This window comes from Odontesthes bonariensis, chromosome 18 (genome assembly GCF_027942865.1).
Source record: "Odontesthes bonariensis isolate fOdoBon6 chromosome 18, fOdoBon6.hap1, whole genome shotgun sequence".
NCBI classification, from domain to species: Eukaryota; Metazoa; Chordata; class Actinopteri; order Atheriniformes; family Atherinopsidae; genus Odontesthes; species Odontesthes bonariensis.
This window is the reverse complement of record NC_134523.1, coordinates 17612318-17634427: the sequence shown is the minus strand read 5'-3', so window position 1 is coordinate 17634427 and position 22110 is coordinate 17612318. Positions and strand designations below refer to the sequence as shown.

Sequence of the window (22110 nt, the reverse complement as noted above, 5' to 3'; positions counted from 1 at the left end):
TCTTACTCTGTCTCTTTCAACCTGCTATCTTCTAAAAGGGCCTATCAGATTGCTGAAGTGACCTTCTCCCTGGTGAACTAAAACCATGCATATAAATTTTCCTTGGGACTTAAGGTCTTCTCCTCTCCTCCCCATTAACTTATTCAGGCAACTCACCTGTGAGGGCCGTATGAAAGCAAATGAAGGAAAGTAAGAGATAATTAGCCAATATCACAATCTCCCTGTCATGAGGAGAGTGTCCATTTGAAATGTTATATTTCTCTGCAGAAGTGCAAAAGGAATTTAAATTAGATTTAACACAAAAAATTAATAAGATAGTTTTTTTTTCTCCTACCACGACCATTAGTTAACCTATTTAATATGGCAGGTTGAGCAAGGCATATTTCTGCAATTGCCTCTGTGGCAAGTGAGGCGAATGTCAAGGCCTGGGAACGGTGAACTGGGTTGCTATGGTGATAAAGATGATTTTTGTCCAATTTGAGCTCCTTTAATACTTCCTTGTCCATAGTCAGGAGACAAGTTTGGGTAATATAAAGCATCCTTAATTGGCCATAAATGGTGTTTTCATCTCACAGCCACACATATATATCTGTGCTCATGCACACACACACACACACACACACACACACACACACAAATACACACAGCATACACACACAGACGGCGTGTTCATATGTTTGATGAATGGGAAGCCTGAATAGCTCCTTAACGAGGCTGGTGTGAGTAGACTCCTCAAGTCTCTTCTGTGCCATCACTCTCAGTGACATACACCTATGACTACAGTATAAATTCAGACCGCAATGCAGCAATGCCAAGATTAAAATCCATAGCATAGGCAGAAATACTCAGGTACCACAGTGGTTTGGGCCTCTGCGCCACAATGACTTCCAAGACAATTTATGTTTGGTGGCTACAAAAAGGAATGGACAGTTTGGGCTCTGCATTGAGTTCTCCACATCAACAAGGATTTCTCTATAAATTGTATTTGCGGCAGCGATGAGGTGTGGTACAGCAGCATGTCTAAATATCTAAATAAATCCTTCAATTCTCGACTCGTCACTCGGTCTTTACTTGTATCTATCTTCTCAGTGATGACATGCTGTTCTGTTGTATCATCTGCAAGGTGAAGGATCACAGTTGGTCAAGGCAAGAACATCCATTTACTCAGTGCAAGGTTATTAATGGAAGTGCAGTCGGGGGGATGGGCTCTGGTGACTATCGATTCTTGCTGTGGGTGTCCAGCACTATGGGAACTATTGGAGTAAATTACAGTGCTCGACCACTTCACTATGAAAAGCTCCTCATATATTTGCCCTTGGTGATTCATACTTTTTTTCAGACATGCTTTTTGCAGCAGGCCTTTTTCTGGACACTATTTTTCTGCTTTAATATTGACAAACCACTTGAGCTTTGTGTTACCTGGTTGACCTAAAAATGAAAAAAGACTTTGGTATTTCAGTGTTCAATGTACAAAACGTACTGACAGATCCTGCTCTCTGGTGTGTGAGTAAAGTTTGAGTTCCATAAAGTACCCTCTTGAATTTTAACAGACTTCAGAACCTACAAGTTACTGACCTATGAGCTACAAGCCAGTGGAGTCCGTAGCTTCTGGTTTTACAGGAAACTTGTAAAAACATGGAAGCAAATAGCAGCTTGCTAATTGTATACATTTAGTTTCAAAGGTTTTTACTACCAGTGGAGCAAAGTACTAGTTGATACATGAGCCCACACTGATGCACACCTGGCTGAATATAAGCTTGACAATAATTTCATTGTCTCCTGTATTTGTCATTGAAAACTGGATGACAACTCTTTTCACATCTTTTTTTTAATGCTGTGAATTTCAGAAAAAATGCGAATAATCCATCAATATTGTTAAAGAGTCTGAGAAAAACTTTCTATCTTTAATTCTGCTGTTTTTCAGCAGTGCTCTCTTCTAGAAATCTTACATTTTTACACTTCTTGTAAAGATTTTCGCTGCCATTTTTTTGTTATCGATACCTGACAACCCCTCACCTTAAACACACTCAAAATGCGCTGTAAAGTTTTAAAAATGTCATAAAAGCATTGTTCCTCCCTTTACATTTGCCTTAAAGGCCTTGCAAACTGCTCAGTAGTACTGGGAATCACTCCGATGTCAACATGTGTTACCGTTTGAATGTGAAGATGGAGGAGAAAGTGCATGCTTCGTCAACTTTCTGTGCATGGTTAAAGGTTAAATATAGCAATACACATCATTGGAAATGTAAAATAACATACTGTCCTTAAAGTTCCCATCGAAGACCAAGGGGAACATCTCAGATAATAGAAGAAAGTGCTTCATACAAATCTGTCTACCAGGGACACAGAACCTGTCAATCACCATTGTCACCATGACAACAGAGACCTGGGTTCTACATGTCATGACAGGAATAGGATGGAGAGCACCGAGGGAAGGTCACCTCTTGTCATGTCAAACATAATGTCACTCACACACGAACGCAGACACTAACAAGCGTGCAAACACACACGCGGGCAGAAATTCTACGTTTTACAGCACTTCCACGCATGCACAGCAACTAACAGGCACATGCGGCGGGACCGATAGACTCCGGTTTAACTGTAAGAGCTCAAAGAGGGTAAATAAATCAGTAACTGAGCGATATGCACCAAACATGGTAACATAAATCAGTGAGGAGCAGGGATGGCATGTTTATGTGTGCCATCCATAAACAGTGAGCCTGAGGCTCTTTAGCATTCTGTAATTCGAGCTAAACAGACTCTAAACTCAACTGGGTGAATTGAAAACAGAACATTTCTAGAGAGGCAGCTAAATTCCAAAGCAGTGACCATGAGGCGGCAGTGATCCATGCTTTCTTGCCCCTCCTTTTTAAGGCCTAACCCTCCACGCTGATCCACACTGCAAAATAACACGGCGTTCTCGGAAAGCTATGGTCACTACACCAGTGTCACAGCTTTGGGCGGACAGGGAACATTCGGTTCTTTTTTTGGAGGGAAGAAGGAAGCCACAGCCATACACAAACAGCCACAGCGAGCCCTGGAACAGCCAAGAGTATTCTGAGGTGTGGCTTCTCCTTCAGCGGCCAGAGACTGTTGGGATAAGTTGTTGACTCTGGAGACGCCGCTCACTGCAGGTGCTCTTCTGTGGCGTAGATGAAGTCATGTGACCAGTCGAGGAAGTCAAAACAGCCTCACCACATGCGTGTACACTCCAGGAATGTGCTTGAAGAGTATGCGGTGTCAAGTCCAGTTTACTACATGGATAGTTACAGACCTTGGTTCCTAACAGGCTTTTCCAATCAGGCTGAATGAAAGGGCTTTCACATCTGGCATAAGAATCAAATTTACAGGAAACGTGTCTCAATTCCCATTGGTGACCAAGTGTGGCATGCTATGTGAGTAGCTCAGCCATAGAGAAGTTATGCTACACAGCACATCGCCTCAGGAAAGCTAAGCAGGCAGAAAGGGAAAAAGGCCTTAACCCACTTTCTCCTATAATACAACCCATCAAACATCAGAAACCATCATCATAGATTAGCCTGTCTGTAATCCTGACTGTTAGCACAGCTGTGGCAGATTAAGGAGGGGGCAGTGCCAACATGGCGTCACAGTCGCTGACAGCTCACCTGGAAACACATGGGTAACTGTACAATTAAGCACTGTTTCAATCATACACAAACACCCCCCCCCCCCCCCCCCCCCCCCCCCCCCCCCCCCCCACACACACACACACACACACACACACACACACACAGATCAAACATAGTGCCAGAGCAAAGCTGTCTGCTTGACTGCCCCCGGGCAGCAGAGTTAGGGCAGGAAGTCAAGCTTCAGAACTGTGTGACACCTCTAAGTCGACTTGATCCTGAAACTGGGAGGGGGGTTCATGGTTTGGGGGCAGCGACTGTACAGCGAGTGAGTGTGTAGAATAAGAAAAACTGATGTAGTGATAGATTTGATCTGTGGTTTAGAGCGTGGCCGTAAGGGAGAGGGTGAGAAAGAAACAGAAATTAGAGGGTGAAAGTAAAGAAGGTGGAGAACAGAGGGGCCTGTCACACTGTTAAGCTTCACAGGAAATCTGTTTAATGTGGAAGATCAGGGAGGAAATATGCTCTTTCACTATTTGCCGGTGAACGCATGCAGTTTAAATCAAACGATACGGCTGTTCATTTCTAAGCACATGTGGCGACAGTCTGAGTAGTTTGGCTCTTCAGTAAGTAAATTAAAAGCCTATTTCTTGCTCTAAATGCCCTAAATGAGCGATGGTCCCAAAGATAAAAATCCTCCAAATTAGCATTGCTGACATGATACCAACAGTTCAATGGACACACATCAGGTTTTTCTAACATTCAGTTCTTCAGCTTCTCATTTTAAGAGTAGGCTTCAAGATGTTTTGCATTTCTGCAATGGGATCATAAAAAGGACAAACACCAAGCAGCTGGCCTCAGATACATTTAAAGTAGAACAGGTGGATGTGCTTTCATTTTTAGGCACTGGGGATACAGTAAAGGCTTACTCTAGCAATGCAATATTGTACATACATCTTTAATCCTCAGGAAAATATGTGCATTCTTGTTATGATTAAAATTGATACCTTACATTAGATTGTATGTATGTATGTGCAATACCCATTCAAAAAAATGCTAATTGTGTCCTCAAGCTGTGTTTGTTGCGAAACTTGATACAAAGAGTACAAACTCACATACATACAGTAACTTATTGTTTTGAAAAGTGGGCAGCTAGCTCGGGCTAAACTGGGTTTTGTGTGGAGAGGAAATCCTTGTCTAATGAGGTTAGAGTCACAGACTAGATAAGCTGCTGTTTGCCTGCAGGAATCTATTTTTCAGGAACTAAGAGCTTTTGTGGGGTTCTTTCCTCAACCCCCTCCATTTCCACAGCAGGACCCACGGGTTAAACAGAGTTCACAGGGAGAGATTCTATTTTTGAGATTTCCTGGAACCTTTGGGGGTGGGCACATTGGTCGATTATTCCCAGCATCCCTTTTCTGCCGTTGTGTCTCAGTCAGCTCACATAACCTTAAGTTGTACAGCAGGAAGTTGTTACTGTTTGTAAACATAGCACTTAAACTCTGCTATTCATGCTATTCATTTTTCTGCAGTCAAACATAATAACAGGGAGGCAGAGAGCGCTGATCACGACAACAAAGCAGTGATTTACAGCATTGAAATATTAGTCTCTGATTGCCTCACAGTGGTTATTTTTAATACACAAAAAAATACACCCAAACCCCATAGAAATGTGTAACATCAACTGATTTTGAGTTAACACAGCTGAAGTGCATTTCCTGGTTGGACTGTCTGCACAGGCTGCTGTGACCAGCGTAGCCTCGTAGCAGTCCTCGGCTTGCAGCTAGCACGCCAATAGCAACCCTTTGAACTGATTGTATTAGTAGATTGTAGCAGTAAAAATTGTAATGGGACTAAATTTAAGTAACTTTTCTGTCATTTTTGACCACTCAAAGCGCTTTTACACATTTCAGTCCACATACTTCACCCATTAACTCACAAGCATACAGCATTTCTTAGTCTATAAAGTCTGGCTATGCAGGGCTTTTTTCCTCCATTACACACACTTACACGCCAATGGCACACCAAGACAACGTGGGGCTCAGTCTGTAACTGTGTCAGAGGGGATTGATAGAAATGGAAATCAGCCATGTTTGATTGTGGCTCTTTTAGGAGAAATAAATATGCAGAAGAGGATGAAACGGGTGAAGCTGTGAGTAGTTTGTCCATCTCTTTGTGTGAAAGGCAAATCCACCAAATAATCTGATGCTCATTAATCTTAACACTGCAATATGGAAATAACTGAAGTTTCCCTTGTATATCAGAGTGAAAAAGCATTTCTTTTTTGTCAGCTTAGAAGTTCTGTTGTGATGAGTGTGGCAATGACAACGTGTCTTGTGCTAGACTTTGTGTGTGATTCATTGAAGCCCAATGAGGAGTACTCACACTTCCTGTAGTGCCCAGGGACAGATGGTTCATCTGTTGGGTGAGAGGGCCCATCATGCTGGCAGGCTGCATGGACATAGTGTGGTCCATGGCTGGCGTGATCACTGCACCCTGGAGGAAGAGGAAGAAGATAAGAACAAGATGAGATAAAGAAGGGAGCAGAAGAATTGATGCAGATTGTGCATAGTCCTCTCTAATTTCATATGTGACTTCATGTAATCCTTCCTTGAGTTATAATTCTAATCAGCTGACAAAGTGGTTGCTAGTTTCCATGCTGTCCATATTCAATTTATGCAAATGTTTAAAAAGTGGGTATTATTTTGTAGAGTATCGATGGGACAAGAAATGACAATGCATAAAGACACAAGTGAACTGATGATCCAAATTTGAACGTGCTGGTAGTGAGGAGTGAAAGAAGGAATTTTGGGTAAATTACGTATTGTCAAAAACCTAATAATAAAACAAAGGACGAGAGAAATGGGGTTCCGGCAGAGAAGAAGAAATAAAGCGACAGTGTCTATGAACAGCAACAGAACACAGGGAGCCTTTTTGAGATCAATACAGACTACTGTCTTCGGTCCATCAAAATCATCAATATCTGCGGCTGATGTATCAACACTGAGGTTTTGTCTGGTTCACTGGTTGCTGGGAGAGGTTGCTTTCTACCTGTCCCACCTCAGTGTTGCACTCGCACTCACTCTCGAGCCTCCCCTCTTTGTGTAATGCACAGCACGCTTTCCCTAAAGGGCGGACGACAACGCTAGAAGCTTCTTTTTCATGGTGCAGGGAAACATGAGGGAAAGTGATGAAACCATTGTTGCTCTTTCATCTCCTGTCATGATAGCTCTATTTCCCCAGCACTGAAGCCTTGGGAGGAGCGCGTTAAAAACCACTCCTTTTCCTCTGTTCGCCTCGCTTCTCACTTTGTGTACGTGTCTGTACTGTAAGTGTGCCTGTGTGCGTTTAACTGTGCAACACATTGTGTGTAACTTGACTGACGGTCTCTGTCTGTGTGTGAGCGTGCAACTCAACAGTGCATGCTTGCAAGTGTGTGCATGTGCGCACCCCACTGGTGACTCTGTGTGGGCCTGTTGGAGAACAAACTGTGCAGACACAGCCTGTCAGAATCGCTCTGCTTGTCTACACCCTGCATTCACAACACAGCCAGCTAACTCTTTCCTCCCTACTCCACCTCCTCTTCGGTCTCCCTCCCTCTCAAACTAAATATGCAAGCTTCATACGATTCCTCTTGGAGTTACAACTCCACTCAAAAAGAAAGAATCTGGGTGGAATGCTGCTATCAGTGGGGGAAAGTATTTTCTTTGCATCAGCTCTTAGGATGTTCAAACTTAGCTTAATTTATGTATGTTGAGAAGGCTTTTTCTAGAAAGGTTTACAGATTACAAATTACCCTCTGAAAAATGGAAATGTAACTATTTCAAACACTTTACCAAAGTAACTTAACTTGTAACAATTGATTATGTTTTGATGACTTTGATTTTGATTTGAAAAGTCCTCTACAGTCTGTAGATGTTTCCCCAGGTTTGACAGTGAGTGTTTTGATGCTGACAGCCTTTTTCAAAGCTGGTAAACAAGCTTCACTGGAATGTGATAATAATGCCATTCTTAGCCATGGTAGATTCCTCAGAGGTGTGATAGGAATGCATTTTTAATTACAAAGATCTGACAAGAATCATTCAAAAACAGCGTTCAAAGTTTGAGTGTGTAACTTTGATGGTGCTGCCCTAAAAATGTGTTGCTTTTCTGACAAGTTCTGTGTTACAGCAAAATATTCCAAAGAAGACATTTCTACATGCTGAAAAGATACAAACCAACAGACAATGTTATATTCTACAAACCCCATTTCAAGAAAAATTGGGGAGTTATCTGAAATGCGACAGAATCCTAAATCTTTTATTCATGAATTAATTTGAACCCTTATTTAACAGACACCAGTACAAAGGAAAATATTCTCAGGGTCTCTCAATGACCATCTACACTATAGAATTATAACAAATCCAGAATTTTATGCCAACAACACACACAAAAAAGATGGAAGAGGGCCAAAAGCTAGAAACATTTAGAGAATATCCAAGTGACAATGTTCTGGAACATTATACAAAAAGTAGATTAACTGGTGACAAGCAAGGGTGTCAGAATTGGATATAAAAGAAGAATCCACCAAAGGTTTAGTCTTTTAAGGAAAGGATGGGCCATGACTCACCACTTTGTGCCAAACTCAATCAGAGAATCAGAAATCAGTTGAACATCTTTCTTATCATGTCTACAGTGCAAAGATTCGTGGAGTTTTGGGAAACATCAGTTCTTACAGAGCAAAACCTAAAACCACTTTTAGATGCATGTGACCTTTCAGCCCTCAGGTGGCTCTGCACGAAAAACCGTCATGCTACTGTGATCAATGAGGCCACATGGGCTTGAGAGTACCTGCGAAAATCATAGTGACCAAATGCAGTCTGTGTCTGCATCCGGCAATGTAAACTGAAATTGTATTATGCTAAGAGAAAGCCACATATCAACCCTGTGTAGAAAAGCTATTAGAGTTCTTGAGGAACGAGGTTATCTCAAATAGAGAGCAAGACAGCAGACAAGTGTTCTGGGATCAGATGAGTCCACGTTTCAGCTGCTTTCAGGAAAAAAACAACAATGATGGGTTCTATGTGCCGAAGAAGAGAAAGGACATCCAAGTTTTTATCAGAAAAAGGTGAAAAAACAAGCATCTGTGATGATACGGGGTAGGATCCTGTTGGTCTCACTGTACTCAGCGCAAATCTTACAGAAGTGGGCAGTTTTAATGAGCAGACGGCCGAAACCAAAAGTTTTAATTACAGTCTTGGAATTTTGAGTTTAGTTCATGAATAAAATATCTGCATCTGGTATACCTATTTCCTTTTACCCCTTGTTTACCCCCTGTTACATGCAAGTGAGTTAATCAAACCTATATTGCTCTCTAACTGCTGCTTCATACTAGTGCTATGTCAGGATGTCAGTAAGACTAAAGTAAAGGCTGATGGTCTTGTGCATTTCTTTGGTTTACTGCTGCATTTTATGACAAAAATAACAGCCCTTTTGTTAAATGATTCACATTAGAGGGCTGTACTGGGACTGGAATCCAATGGGTCCTGTGGGACCCAACACAAATCTCGCGGGAGCCGGCAGGAGAAAAACACACACATTGTGGGAGTGGGCAGTAATCAGTAATGGTCAGAAATCTAAAGGGAAAGGGATGAAGAAAACAGTCCCCTGGCTCTAGATGGGGGTGCATCCGTACCCAATGTATGGGTGATTTGCACATGTGAAGAGGCACCATTGAAGCAGAGGGACATACTGGGATTTTGGAGAGACAGATGCTACCATCACAATGATATCTTGGTGTGACTGATTGCGATAAAAAAAAGAATGTTTTCTTATCTTAAATACCAATAACTACTGAACTAAAAAAAAAAAACAAGTGACAAAAGTAATGTTAGCCAAACACTATACAGCATGCTCATGGTAAAGAGTAAAAAAGGTGAAGAGTTGACATCCCATGTGACACACATTGCGTAAAAACTTGGTAAACTGGGAAAGTCCAAAACAATATAGCTTTCTTTGAACCATTACCTACAGCTGTTTTTTTTTTCCTGTAGAGGACTGCAGGGGCTTGGAGCCTGTCCCAGCTGACATTTGGCAAGAGGCACTGTACACACTGGGCAGTTTGTTAGTAACACCATAAACCTCAAACTTAAAAAAAACATTCTTAAATGACTAATGAAAAAAAAAAGGCCCTGATCAGTTTTTATGAATATGAGCCATCTTAAAACCCATTTTTCTGCTCAACACATGTTAAACAGATAAGAAGATAATGATTAATAATCCTAAAACGTTTTTGACTCAATCCAAAATATGCTTTTAGGATGTTTCCTCCTCTTTTCTTTTATCCAGGTATCTTACTGTGGAACAACTTTACTTGTAAAACCAATTTTGCCATAAAATATCCCTGAATTACAACAAAATACAAATAAACTTTGGTTAATGGAGCCTAATATGTGCAACTGTTACTTTTGGTGTGCACAAAGACCCTCAGGAAGACAGAGTTTCCATGTCGCAGAAGTTACTGGATGTAGCTCTTTGTTATTAGGATGTGGGGAGCTAATATATGTTGAATGACACTTTCACTTTTATTGAAACAACTACTATACAGAAAAAGGGGAAAACTGTGGTGGAGAAGGTGGCTACTACCATTGAACTGAGTCCATACATACTGGCAGAGCCTTTACGTCATCTATTTCATGTTTGTGGCACTAAATGCATGCCAGAATAACTTTGAATAATTTACACACTAATGGGTATTTATTAGTTCATGATAATACTTTGTAGTAAAACCTGAGAAAGCAAAGTTATTACAAATTCTAACTGTCAATTAAATGTGGCCAAGAGAGCTTTCCTGTGAGATGTTGGTGTATGAGAATAAAATAGCCCCAAATGGAAAACGCCTAGGACTTTCCACCTATGGCTGTGGAAGAGGAATAGAGAAAAGGAAAGGGTAAACGAGGGGAAAGACATAAGACTGCATAAGGACATGGGAAAGATGATTAAGGGAAAAGCCGATGGAGGTCATGTTAAAGACAGGTGTGAGGAAAGATGGGCAGAGGGAGGGAGGAGGAAGAATTACAGACAAAGGCTGAGAGACAAAGAGAAAGTGAAACAGGACAAACAGGAAGAAGAAAGAAAGAAGGCCAGGAAGGAGGGAAGGAAAGAAAAAGAGAAGAAGGAGAGAGAAGCAGCAGGGGCTGTGGGCTACCTGTTACTGATTCAGCCTCTGACAATGCCCTTATAATGGGAATGGGAGAGCAACGGAAAGACTTAATTCACAGACGTGTCAGGGAGAGTTAAGCCGATTTGTGATTTCGATTTTCTGTGTTTGTGAGACTGACTGTCTGTGAGAGAGTGTGTGTATTCTCGTGTGTGCTTGTGTCTGCCTGGTTGTGTGGCAGTCCATTGACAAGCCAAAAAGGAAAGGAAATGAGAAAAAGATTGACACAAATAGAGAATACATGTTTTTGATTTGTCCTGTGTGTGTATGGAAGGGGAAAGACAAGATAATGGATGCTGCAGACATATGTGTTACAAATGTATGAGATGATATTTATAGAGCTCCTAATTGTATGCACATGATTTCTCGGTGGTATTGATTCTGCTGTATAGCTGAGATGAGATTATATCACCTCCCCCATTGTAAAATACAATGATATACACTCAACAACCTGAGAAAATGTACAGTAAATAAAGAATCTTGTGGAAGAAAAACAAAAACAATAAAACTTATGATCAGCAGTGTTTCTGATGAGCACTCATTACAAGTAACAAGCAATGCTTTGAGTGCTGAAACACTGATCAGTATCAGCTGGTATTCATTAGCTGGTCTTTACATGTGCTCATCAGGAATAAAAACTGTTAAATAGGTGGGAAACGTACATAAATGTCACACAAATAGCGACTGTTTTTACTGCTTGATCCATTAAGGCTGAAGGATGCCCACCATATGCAGCAGGCCGTTAAAGTAATTTACATTCTGGTCTGGACTTACATAGACTCAATATGCAGTTAGCTGAGCAGTACGACCAGGCTGCTGGAATCAAACCAAGTAAACTGCTGGCCATTAGATAGAATGTAGTTCTAAGGCACTTCTGCCCTATTTTGTTTCTGAAACAGGAAGCTACATCCATGTTTTTTTTGTACAGTCCATGAGCCAGTTATGCAAAAGGCCAACAAGTAAAAGGGGAAAGATTAAACATGCATTATGAAAATGAACTTTGCCACACTATCTCTGAATGAGCCCAAATCCATTCATGTTGTTGTATAATATAAAAAAGAAAAAACACTGAACAACTCCTCAAATAAAAAGATCTTCAGAGTAAAAAAAAAAAGACTTTTCAAGCTGTAAAAACAGTGCTATCAAATGTATTTCATTACACTTTTGTAATGTAAAATGAAATGTAAAAAGGGCAAAGTCAGTGTGACACAACCAGGACGCGGCAGATAAATATCGGCCACTGCCATTGGTTGATGTTCTCCAGTTTGCTTATAAACCGACTGACGTCAACTTGCTGAATATCAGCCAATATTGATGTTAAGCTGATATATCTGGGAATTCCTGGTTTCTACCTTTGTGGAAGCGCCCTATAAAATTTTGCACATAATACAGTGATCCTGATGACACTACAAATGATAAGAATCAGCCCCTATGATCCATGGATCCACCATACCTACAGTAAGCCATTTTGGTGATATCTTTAGTCCTTAAACATTCATTATTAGTCCAGACTGTTGCTTAAAATTGATGTTGACGATATATCACTTCCCTCAGGTAATGTCTTCAAACTGAGTGAAAAACCTCTCAAAGACACAAAGGGAAGTTTTATGAATTAATCTTCACCTTGCAGGTCCTGATGCTTCACTGCCTGCAAGCAGACATCCGATTACTGAAATCAGCATGGTGTACAGTCCAAATAAAGCACCCAAAATCCCTGCCAGCCTGGTAAGAAGCAAGACTGAAAGTTTTTGAAAACTGAATGTGGTCTTCATCAGATGAAATGTGAAAGCTGGGGTGAAAAAGACAGAACGGAGACACATTAAAAGCCTCAGGAACGTCAAACAATGACCAACGCTGTGTTCGCCAGTCTTTCACTTAAACAAAGCATCACTTGTGTCGTTCACATGAAAGAGGCCCGATTCAACACATTCCGCATCGTGACTTACAGTTGGGTTCTCCATGTGAGGTTCTGTGGTTGAGATATTGACACTGGTGTGTATAAGGTGGCATGTTTTTTTTGTCAGTGTGAGAGTGACATGGACGCAGCAGGGTTCTGGTAATTCAGCTAAAGCCTGAGATATTTCTCCATCTCAGGTAACAGACACATACACATAAAGAGGAGCAGAGAGACGAAGCTTCGTCTGCGAGTCACTCTCGGTGTGGAAAGCCTGGTGTAAAGAACATCTGCTGATGATTGAGTGGTAACTATATACAGAATTCCAGGATTCCAGACCCCTAAGACTATAGGCAGGTCCACCTGGATGTGATACACTGTAAGTAACGAAAGTGAGAAAAAAAAAAAGGGTTTCCAGTTGTTTGTTGTGAAATGTTGTTATATTAGGTTGAATTTCTATATATTTTCATCATCTGAATCTGAGTGCATGTGTTCTTATTGATCTTGCTCTGTGTTTCTGTTGTATTAAAGTTCACAGTGGTGCCCAGAACTCTCCCCTCTCTTACCTCGTCTCTGACCACATTTTCCAAATGCCTTCAGGCACCATTTTGTTCAGGTAAGCCTAGAAGAGAGAGCCGGCATCCTGAGACTTTCACTCTAATCTGCAGCATGAATCCCTCCTTGGGGCTAACAGACTTCCAGGGTTGCCCTATTATGAACAACACAGCCTGTATTTCAGACATAACATGGCATAGACTGAGCCAGGAAAGTAAACTCCTCTGAGGTAGCAGAGATATAGGAGTTTACACTGACGACCCGAAATGAATTATGCCTTCCAAGGTGACAGTAATATAGGTAGCGGTTTAAGTTAGTCTTTACCATCGCATGGAAATTTGAAATTGCCTTTTTTTTTTTAAAGGCTTTGAGAATCTTAATTGGAAACATTACAAAGATCTGTAGGGAAAAGAGAAACGTCACTGTGGAATTGAAGTCTGTCAATTATTTTTATTTACCGTACTGTGTATTCATATGTCCTCATCAATGTAATGACAATGAGTGGCATGGAGGAAAAAAAACCTCCCTCCATTTATCAATTAATTTGCCTGTGCGTCATGCACAATATTTAAGATGATGCAATGTGAATTATACATCAAGTTCGATGTGTTTTTAATACTGTAATTGAGCTTTTTTTAAATTATAGTGGGTGGGCCGTGATGTACGAAATAACTTGGCCATGACTGAGAGGGTTTATGTTAATGCTGTTGCTTTTTTTTAATGATGATTTATTATTTTGAAGAAGTAACCACTAAATTACGCACCTAGTGTTTGGACAAATTGCTGTGTGCACATGTGTACATATGTGTGTTCTATAAGGGTGCTTGATGAAGCACGTAACGGTAATAGTCACGTCTTCATGGGAGGTCCGTTCCTCTTCATTGTCACGCGGTGCTTGAGTATAAGCTGACAGCTTTTTCTCGACATACGGATCATTTTATACTGTAGAACTCTCGAACATTTACTGTATCTACAAAAGCAAATAATAATCATAATAATTAAGACATAATAAAAACCACAGCAAGCTAATAAAACCTGTCTGCTAAAGCATATCTGTTTTTTGTCTCAAAATGTAATTTTGCTGCTATCACTACTTTTTTCAAGGTAATATTCAAAAGCTTACGGATGGTGAAAATGCAGTTGCTCAATCTCCCTGTCAGTCACCCTACGGCTCTGCAACAATATCGCTCTTATATGTATGAAACTTTAACCCTGAGCAGATTTTTTCTTGCTCTGGCACCGGCACAGTAGCAGCAGCTGTACAGCAGAGAGGGGAGAGATGGATGGAGGGATGGAGAGAAACAAATAGAGGTAGAAATGAAAAGATGTATAGAAAGACAAGGAATGAGGATGAGAAACGGGGATGGAAAGAATAAGAGACAAAAGAGAGGACTGTGATAGCATCCAAGGACGAACGTAGACCTGTCTCAAATTCTGCCTCTGCAGTCAAATCCATGAGACCAACATTATGTTCCCCTTCTGAGTCCATGGAGCGTTTTTAATGTCAAGCGGGGAGATGGGTATCACACAGTGGAATGATTCGACCCAACCCGATGAGGGCAGATAGTTATGGTTCATTTCTAAGAAGCCAAGCGAGCGTCTATTCAAAGCCTTTGCCAGAAAGAACCGGCTGGGGTGCAACAGAGAGGAATTCAATAACTCCAGTATGTAAGGGCCAGTGCACGCTGGCAAAGGCACACTTGACACACATACAGCTCAAAGTGAGAAACAGAAAAAAAAGGGGACGGATAAGTCATGGGGAAAGACAGCAATGCTGCGCATGGCTGCCACTGCAGTTACTCCGGCTCTCAGAGCCAGTGTGAAGTGAATTTGAGAGTTTGTGTGGGATTGATGATCTGTTCGTCAGTGAGATTTACTATAATGTGGAATGAGTTTCTTCACTCGGACAATGTGTGCGTTTTGGCCGTTGGGCATCTGCGTGTGAATCGCACATATGTATTTGTCATATATTCTAAGAGTTTGGTTTTCCCCATGGTCTGCTGACCAAAGTAGAGAACAAAAAAGGAAAGTGATCGTGCAGCTCTGACATCCCACACCTAACTGCGAAACAGAGGACTCATCTGAGAGGGGGGAGACAAATGATGAGCCGAGGAAAAGAGAAACAGGAGCAAGTCCCACGTTGAGTGCATTGTGCTCATTTGTTGACGATGAATAAATTATTAAAACTGATCTCTGCTCACTCTCTTTGTCGCTGCCAACAAATTACAGGCTGATCCGTGGATAAAGTCCAGTTTCATATCGAGAGACTTGTAAAACTCAATCTAGTCTGACACGAACACACGGTCTTGCTGAAGCAGTGCGAGGCACAGTTCTCTCTGGTTCCTGTGCAATAAACCAATTTCCAATCAAGCTGGTGTCAACATCAGCACTTTGGTTTGTTGTTATTCGATAGTTCATCAATTATTTCCAACAAATAACCATTTAACAGATTTGGCAAGATCCATGCTTTTAGGCTCAAGCAGAAACAACTTTAAACAAGCATAAAAAGACCTACAGTCTCACAATAACAGAGAGTTTTGGTAAAATCTGTTAAAATATAGAAACCAAAAACAGCATCAGATGTACCTTTGAAACAGGACAGAGTTTGTATCCAATATGTAACGTCCACAATTATAATGGAATCTGGTCTTTGCAGATGTTTTCCAACAGTTCAGCCTGCTGTGTTTTTTAAATTTGATATATACTCAAGTGGTTGGACAATATTTATGGCCTACCTGTCCTTTTTGAATGATGTAAAGTTGTACAACAGGTGGACTTGAAGAGATGCCAGAATATGATCAGTCTTGCGCATTTATTACATCTGGACACACAATTTTCCTTTACCTCTGAGATGAATGAACTCCACAAACAGCTGGTTTCAGTTCAGTTTTCTGTTGCCAGCAGCAACCAGCAGGGGTACAATTTCATGTCTGACGCAGTTGTTGGTAATCTGCTGCGTTTGCTGTTTGGAGGCACTATTTCTCAATCCCTGGTCTTTTAATATTGTGTATTTATGATTTCTGAGTTTGGTTTATTGAGTCATTTTTTTTGTACCTCTGCTTTCTGTGTTTGTGGTACTTTGAGAAGGCTCTCTGTTGATCTGTAGTAAACTAAAAGCTCATATTTGTTCAACTGAGTTGTGGTCATTTTTCTGGGGGCAGAGATTTACCACTGACCACAGTTTTAACTGGATGATGCATGAGATAACTGAATGTTAGTACAATATAATAATAACAAACTGGTCTTGAGCCAAGATCAAACCAAAACGAAAAGCCAAAAAGTCAATTAACACTGGCAACTCATGGTTCACAAAGGCCAAACAATAAGCACATTGATATGGCACAAGAAAAATTAAACTATTGTACTAGTCCAATCGAAACAGAATTTTGTAAATGCATGTAACTATGTTAGTCTGATAGAAATGTTAAAGTCAGACTACGAACACACTACGGTAATGTGGTCCTGCATGTATACACTCTACTTGCCTCAGATTGGCTTAGAGAGTTCCATATTTTAACATCCCAAAAAGCTGCTCTTATCACATACTTTCCTTTTACTTTTGTCAGGTGGTGAAACTCATGACAAATTGTGACTGAAAAGCTTAACTCAACTGTTCATGTAACTGTGCTCGTAGAAATATCTACTGGTAAACTTCTAAAGTAATATGACTGGTTGCCCATTGGTTGATTTAATCTAGTTTTAAAATTTTGTTTTTATTTTTTCAAACAGCTTGTTTGTTTCTTGTAAATGTTTTATGGTGGAACTGTTTTACTTCTAAAAGGAACTTATTGTTTGTCTTTAGCTTAGTTTCTTTCTCGAATGAGGGATAGTCCAACAGAATGTTTAGGACATTTCATGTTTAATTTGATTGAGACAAAGGAGGAAGAAAGAAATGTCAGAAAAGAGAAATGGGAATTACCTTTAAAAAAAAAAGAGTGGCCCTCTGGGAATTGTACTAACTGCTCAGAGCACTTGCACCCGTGTGGTATACATACATGTCCATCTATTCTATTCTGAAATGTGACCTCTTCCCCTTCCACGCTCTGCTGCCTCCATATTGCCCGGACACCAGGAGCACTATCCTAGAACGCTCCATTGGTTTAACACGCGACACGAGGAGGGAGCTGCCAAATTGCAGCGCAATCAATTGGTTTTTAATGTTTTCAGTGGGCCCCCCAAGCATTTGAAGCTAGGATGCTTGGCTAATTTGATGTGATTCACTGAGTTGATGGCAGATTGTGTGTGTGTAAAGGGTTGTCGGCCGCGTATGTAGCTGGTAGTCAAGATGAGCGTGGGTCATAATAGGGGGACAGATTGGTAGCTATGATCCACTGACGTCTGTGATAGCTGGGGTTTGTGCCGAGCAGCCGTTTGGTGACGGGCAGAGCCACTGCGAGACAATGGGGACGGGGCCACGGGGACAGATATGGCCACATGGCTACTGCTGGCACGAAGACATAATGGGATGTAGACTACACTACAATGTGGCTGGTGGTTAGTGGCCAGTGCCAAGCACTCAGAGAGGCCTCATAACAGAGGGCCGGAAGATGGATGGCCATCAGGCTTTGCATAAGCTCGATGGGAATAACCAGTATGGAGCACACATATGGCAACAAAAAAATATACAAACAGAGACACACAAACGTGTAGGGAAATATGGGCATATACACAAACATACTGTAAATGACGAGGCTGTGTATATTTTCTCTACCAGATGACAGGCAAACAATAACAACACATAAAGACCATAAGATGAATGCATGCACGCCTGTGGAGGTACAGATGTTCCTTGTCATTCATTTAGTCAGTGCTGTCTATCAACAATGGCTACATTCTCACAACAGGCAGTCTCAGCAGTAGCAGCAAACACAGGCAGCTTGTTAGTAAGATGGCTTTAATAGAGCAGAAAACAAGTGTCACCAGGAAAGTGCACACCTGACTACAACGGCAGGAGAGTACAGCAACAAAAGAGAGGTGAGTTGAGTTACTCACAGAAAAGACTGAAGTCACATGGCTGGAAGGAAATCTGAGTGCCTCTGAGGGCAGCTGCAGCAGGGTGTGGTGTGTGTGTGTGTGTGTGTGTGTGTGTGTGTGTGTGTGTGCGTGTGTGTGTGTGTGTGTGTGTGCGGTGGCCTGCTGAGACTAGATTACATGTTCACTGTCCCACAGCGGGAGAGGAAGTGAGATGGGTAGGACTGACTGGTAAATGGCCACAGTAGGGAGCCGCCCGGCTGGTTGAGCTCTTCTCCAGTGGGGGGGTGCAGGACCATCAGCTGTGGAGTCCAGCGTTTTCCAGTTTGTTTACTTGCAGGGACTCACAAGCAATTGTCTTCTTGACTGAGGCTAACTATGCTGTTGACACTCACCGACTGCTTGAGGCAAGAATAATTCTTTCATGTAAAGCTTTAACAACAACAGCTAAGAGTAAATAGAAATCCCATTTTACAAGGCTCAGCTCTCCCTGAATGATAGTTTGCTTCTTTGGGGACCCTTTATTTAAAACCGGTGAATAACAATCAAGAAGTGTGACATTTTAATGATTCTTTTTTTTCAACATTCAGGTTGATATTTGGAACATAGCCAGTCTTTAAAGTGTGTAACATACCAAATACTGTAACTTAACTGTATTACACCAGACGGCAAGATACTTGCACCTTGGGACATAAATCCTACCTGTAAAATTAATCTGTATGCATATTCATTTTCTCATTAGTACAGACTAGTGAACTTCGATATTAAAGCATGCTTTCAATTATGTGGCTATGTGATTAATTCGAGGTAACTTAAGCGAAAATAAGTATTACCCTCGGTGTGGTCATTTCTTTACCAATGAGAAAATAACTTCATCTATACTTAGAATTATAGCCACAGAGCAATATTTACATGCCTATTATATATGCTGTATGACACTACAATACGCTACTTTGGGGTGTAGTATACTTCTATGAAAAAACATGCCTTACTATAGTAAAGTACTCCACTGTGTTCTCAAATGAAGCCCATTTAAGTAGATTTAAATGGAAGCAGTGGAAAAGTGTATTTACAGCAGCTGTAATAAAATAGTTTTAAAGAATCAAATATATTAGCCCTTGAGTAGTATCCACTCTCGTTTTGTGAATAAATTGAAAACAACAAGGAAAAGAAATAAACTGAAAGTGCTTCAGGGGCCAGATAAAAAGCCTCAAGCAAACTCTTAAGACCTCTGGCAGAAAGATTTAAAACCTCTACGCAACTAAACAAGAACACTTGCAGTGCTGAGATCAATTAAAAAGCTCAACCTTGAAACGATTCACTTAACTGCTAATGCTCTTTATTGTAATAACATTAGAGAGGCAAATCTGGTGAATATTTTCATGCAGTACTGCAACTCAGAGGTGGCCTGTGGCATCAATGGTTGCTTAAGTTGAAAAATATCTGGGGAGCGCAGGTGTGCCGCAAGATAAAGTTCTCTCATATGAATCATGGGTCCAGGGACAACATAAGCAAAAAAAACCCCCCAAAACCTTAAATTACATGAATTTTTATACAGCTCTAAAGAAACACCGGCTGCTATTGTGGTGTGATACACTTAACTAATGCAAGATAACACGTGAAAGAGAGGAAGCCTAAAAGCCTTTCCTGTATGAAAAAGAGATATATGGATTAAACAGTCTGAATGTCAGGCTTTCTGAGCACAAAAGACACAGTTTATGCCTTGAAGATGCCAGAGGCGAACACACAGACCTGTCTGTAAGAGGTTATTAATGAGACTCACTCAAATGTTAACAGCAGCTGAAGTTGTGTTTGTTGCTTACAGCAGTTTGTAGGAGTCCCTCCTCTGAGTTTATCAAATACCTGCAACCTCACAGGCTTACCTACCGCAGCAGGATCCACATAAGAATCCCCAAAGTGGTAGATCGGCACGCATTTATGCATGTGGCACAGCAGCGGCATTTTCATTAGTTACTATTGATAATTCCTGAAATAGAGCTAGTTTTACATTTGAAGTGTTTGTTAGAAAGCAGCTGTTCTCAGATGCAAAACAGTTGTTGGAACACGTCTTAAAATATGTCCAAATATAAAGATGAAAGGAATAATAGATGAAGCAATGGCGGAACAAAATAGCCAGATATCATCAAGATAAAAACAATGATAAAGGTGGAAATGATAAAGGAGAAAACATGTCAACAAATAAGAGAGAAAGAGAGAAAGAAAAAAGGGGTGTGGTATGATTGGAGAGTCTTTCAAATCAGAGCAAAGCATATTATACATGTTAGAAAATGATTGCTTAAAACACATTAAAAGACTGGGAACTCTTCTAAACTGTGAAGTTGGACAGTTTTAATAATTTTTCTGGAGATGGCATTTAAGAAAAACAAATGCCGACCCTGCTCCCAACACCATCTGTTATCTAGCTGTGTATCTAACAACTAGCTAACCACTGGAACAGATTTTGCAGAACTTGAGCAGCTTACCAAAATTCCAGAGAAATAATGAGATATGGAAGAACTGGGTTCATATGTGAAAATCTACATTGAAACTCAGCAATGCAGATTATGGGAGTTACTACACACCAGCTTAGAGAATCAGACTTATGATTAGTGGATGGAGGGGCCAACCTAATGATTTCGTACAATGATTGTTAGAGGAGTGTATGTGCATGTCCTCACTGGAGTTGCACATAGTGGATTAATTTAGTCAGACGCAAACACTGCACCACAAAGATTAGAAGGTGCAAGCCTACTCAGGGAAGTAAAGCGGTCAGTAAAGCGGTCAGGATAGATTTTGTGCAGAACAACGGATGTCACAGAGATCACCAACAACACCTTTTACCTGGTACTTTGACAAACTTTCACAAGAGAAAGACAGAAACTCATCTGTTTATGATTCTGAAAGCTAATTGTATTGTCTTGGTGCTAGTTTTAATCACTCATGTTAAGCTGGGTGATCAATTCTACATTTTTCAGTGATGTGACAAATTTTAGTTTGAGTGTGTGGTTAAGAAATATTTCCACTTAATTAACTGAATGGAGACAATATCCAAAATACCGAGAACTTGGGCCATTCCGGTTTTATTGATAGTTTAACTCAGGTTATTGCTTTTTCAGCTTAAATTTAAAGTCAATATTTGCTAAAGACATCACTGCGTAGTTATTGTGTGTTTGGCAGTTTTCCCTAGTTTTATATATATATATGGAGACCTCTCCCATTACAACATCCAAAACACTGTATGACGATGGACAGCAACAATGAAAACAAATTCTCATAATATAAATTGCTGCAATCTATAAGGAAAAATGATAAAACATGCAGGGAACAAAGCCGATAAAAGAGTTGAGCTCAAAATTATTATTTATTTGGGATGTTATGGGACTTTAAGTTTAACAGAAATGATAATTCACTTCTGCTCAGTTTAAAGGCCAGTTTGTCCAAGTTAATAGAAAATGACTGTTCTCTAAAATCTCTGGAAGGCAGAAGGTCAAGCATCCATCCTGATTAAGGATCAGGTTTGGCACACCAAATTCTAATCTTTCCTAAGGCATATTGAATTTGAGGTATTTTAAGCTGGGGTTTTTGATGTTCGGAAAATGTTGTATCCTCTTAGGGTTCTAACTCCATGGTCAACAATTACCGAGGAGCTGATTTTACAAGACAGGAGACAAATACTGTATATCCACTTCTGTCAAAATCAGTGGCGTTGAGGCCGAGCAGTTAAACTATTTGTGTTTTCTGATAGTGAACCTGTCATAGCTGTCTCACATTTCCAGCCTGGCTCAAAAAAGCTCAAAAACAATTGCATCTGCTAAAGAAACTTCGGCAGGCATTCTAACTGGATTTATAAAAAGGAAGGCTCTCCCGTAAATAAACCTTCCCAAAACATCACTGGCATCCATTTA

At 40.7% G+C, this 22110-nt stretch overlaps 1 protein-coding gene across 5 annotated transcripts in view; it reads right to left on the bottom strand.

The window, feature by feature from the left end:
* Positions 1-22110, bottom strand: part of LOC142367399 (RNA-binding motif, single-stranded-interacting protein 3) — a 290810-nt gene that overhangs the window by 5313 nt on the left and 263387 nt on the right. For all 5 annotated transcript variants that reach the window (XM_075449363.1, XM_075449359.1, XM_075449362.1 and 2 more), the window contains one exon: positions 5973-6083. In XM_075449363.1, the coding sequence (XP_075305478.1) occupies positions 5973-6083 (111 nt within the window). The remainder of the gene's footprint in view (positions 1-5972; positions 6084-22110) is intronic.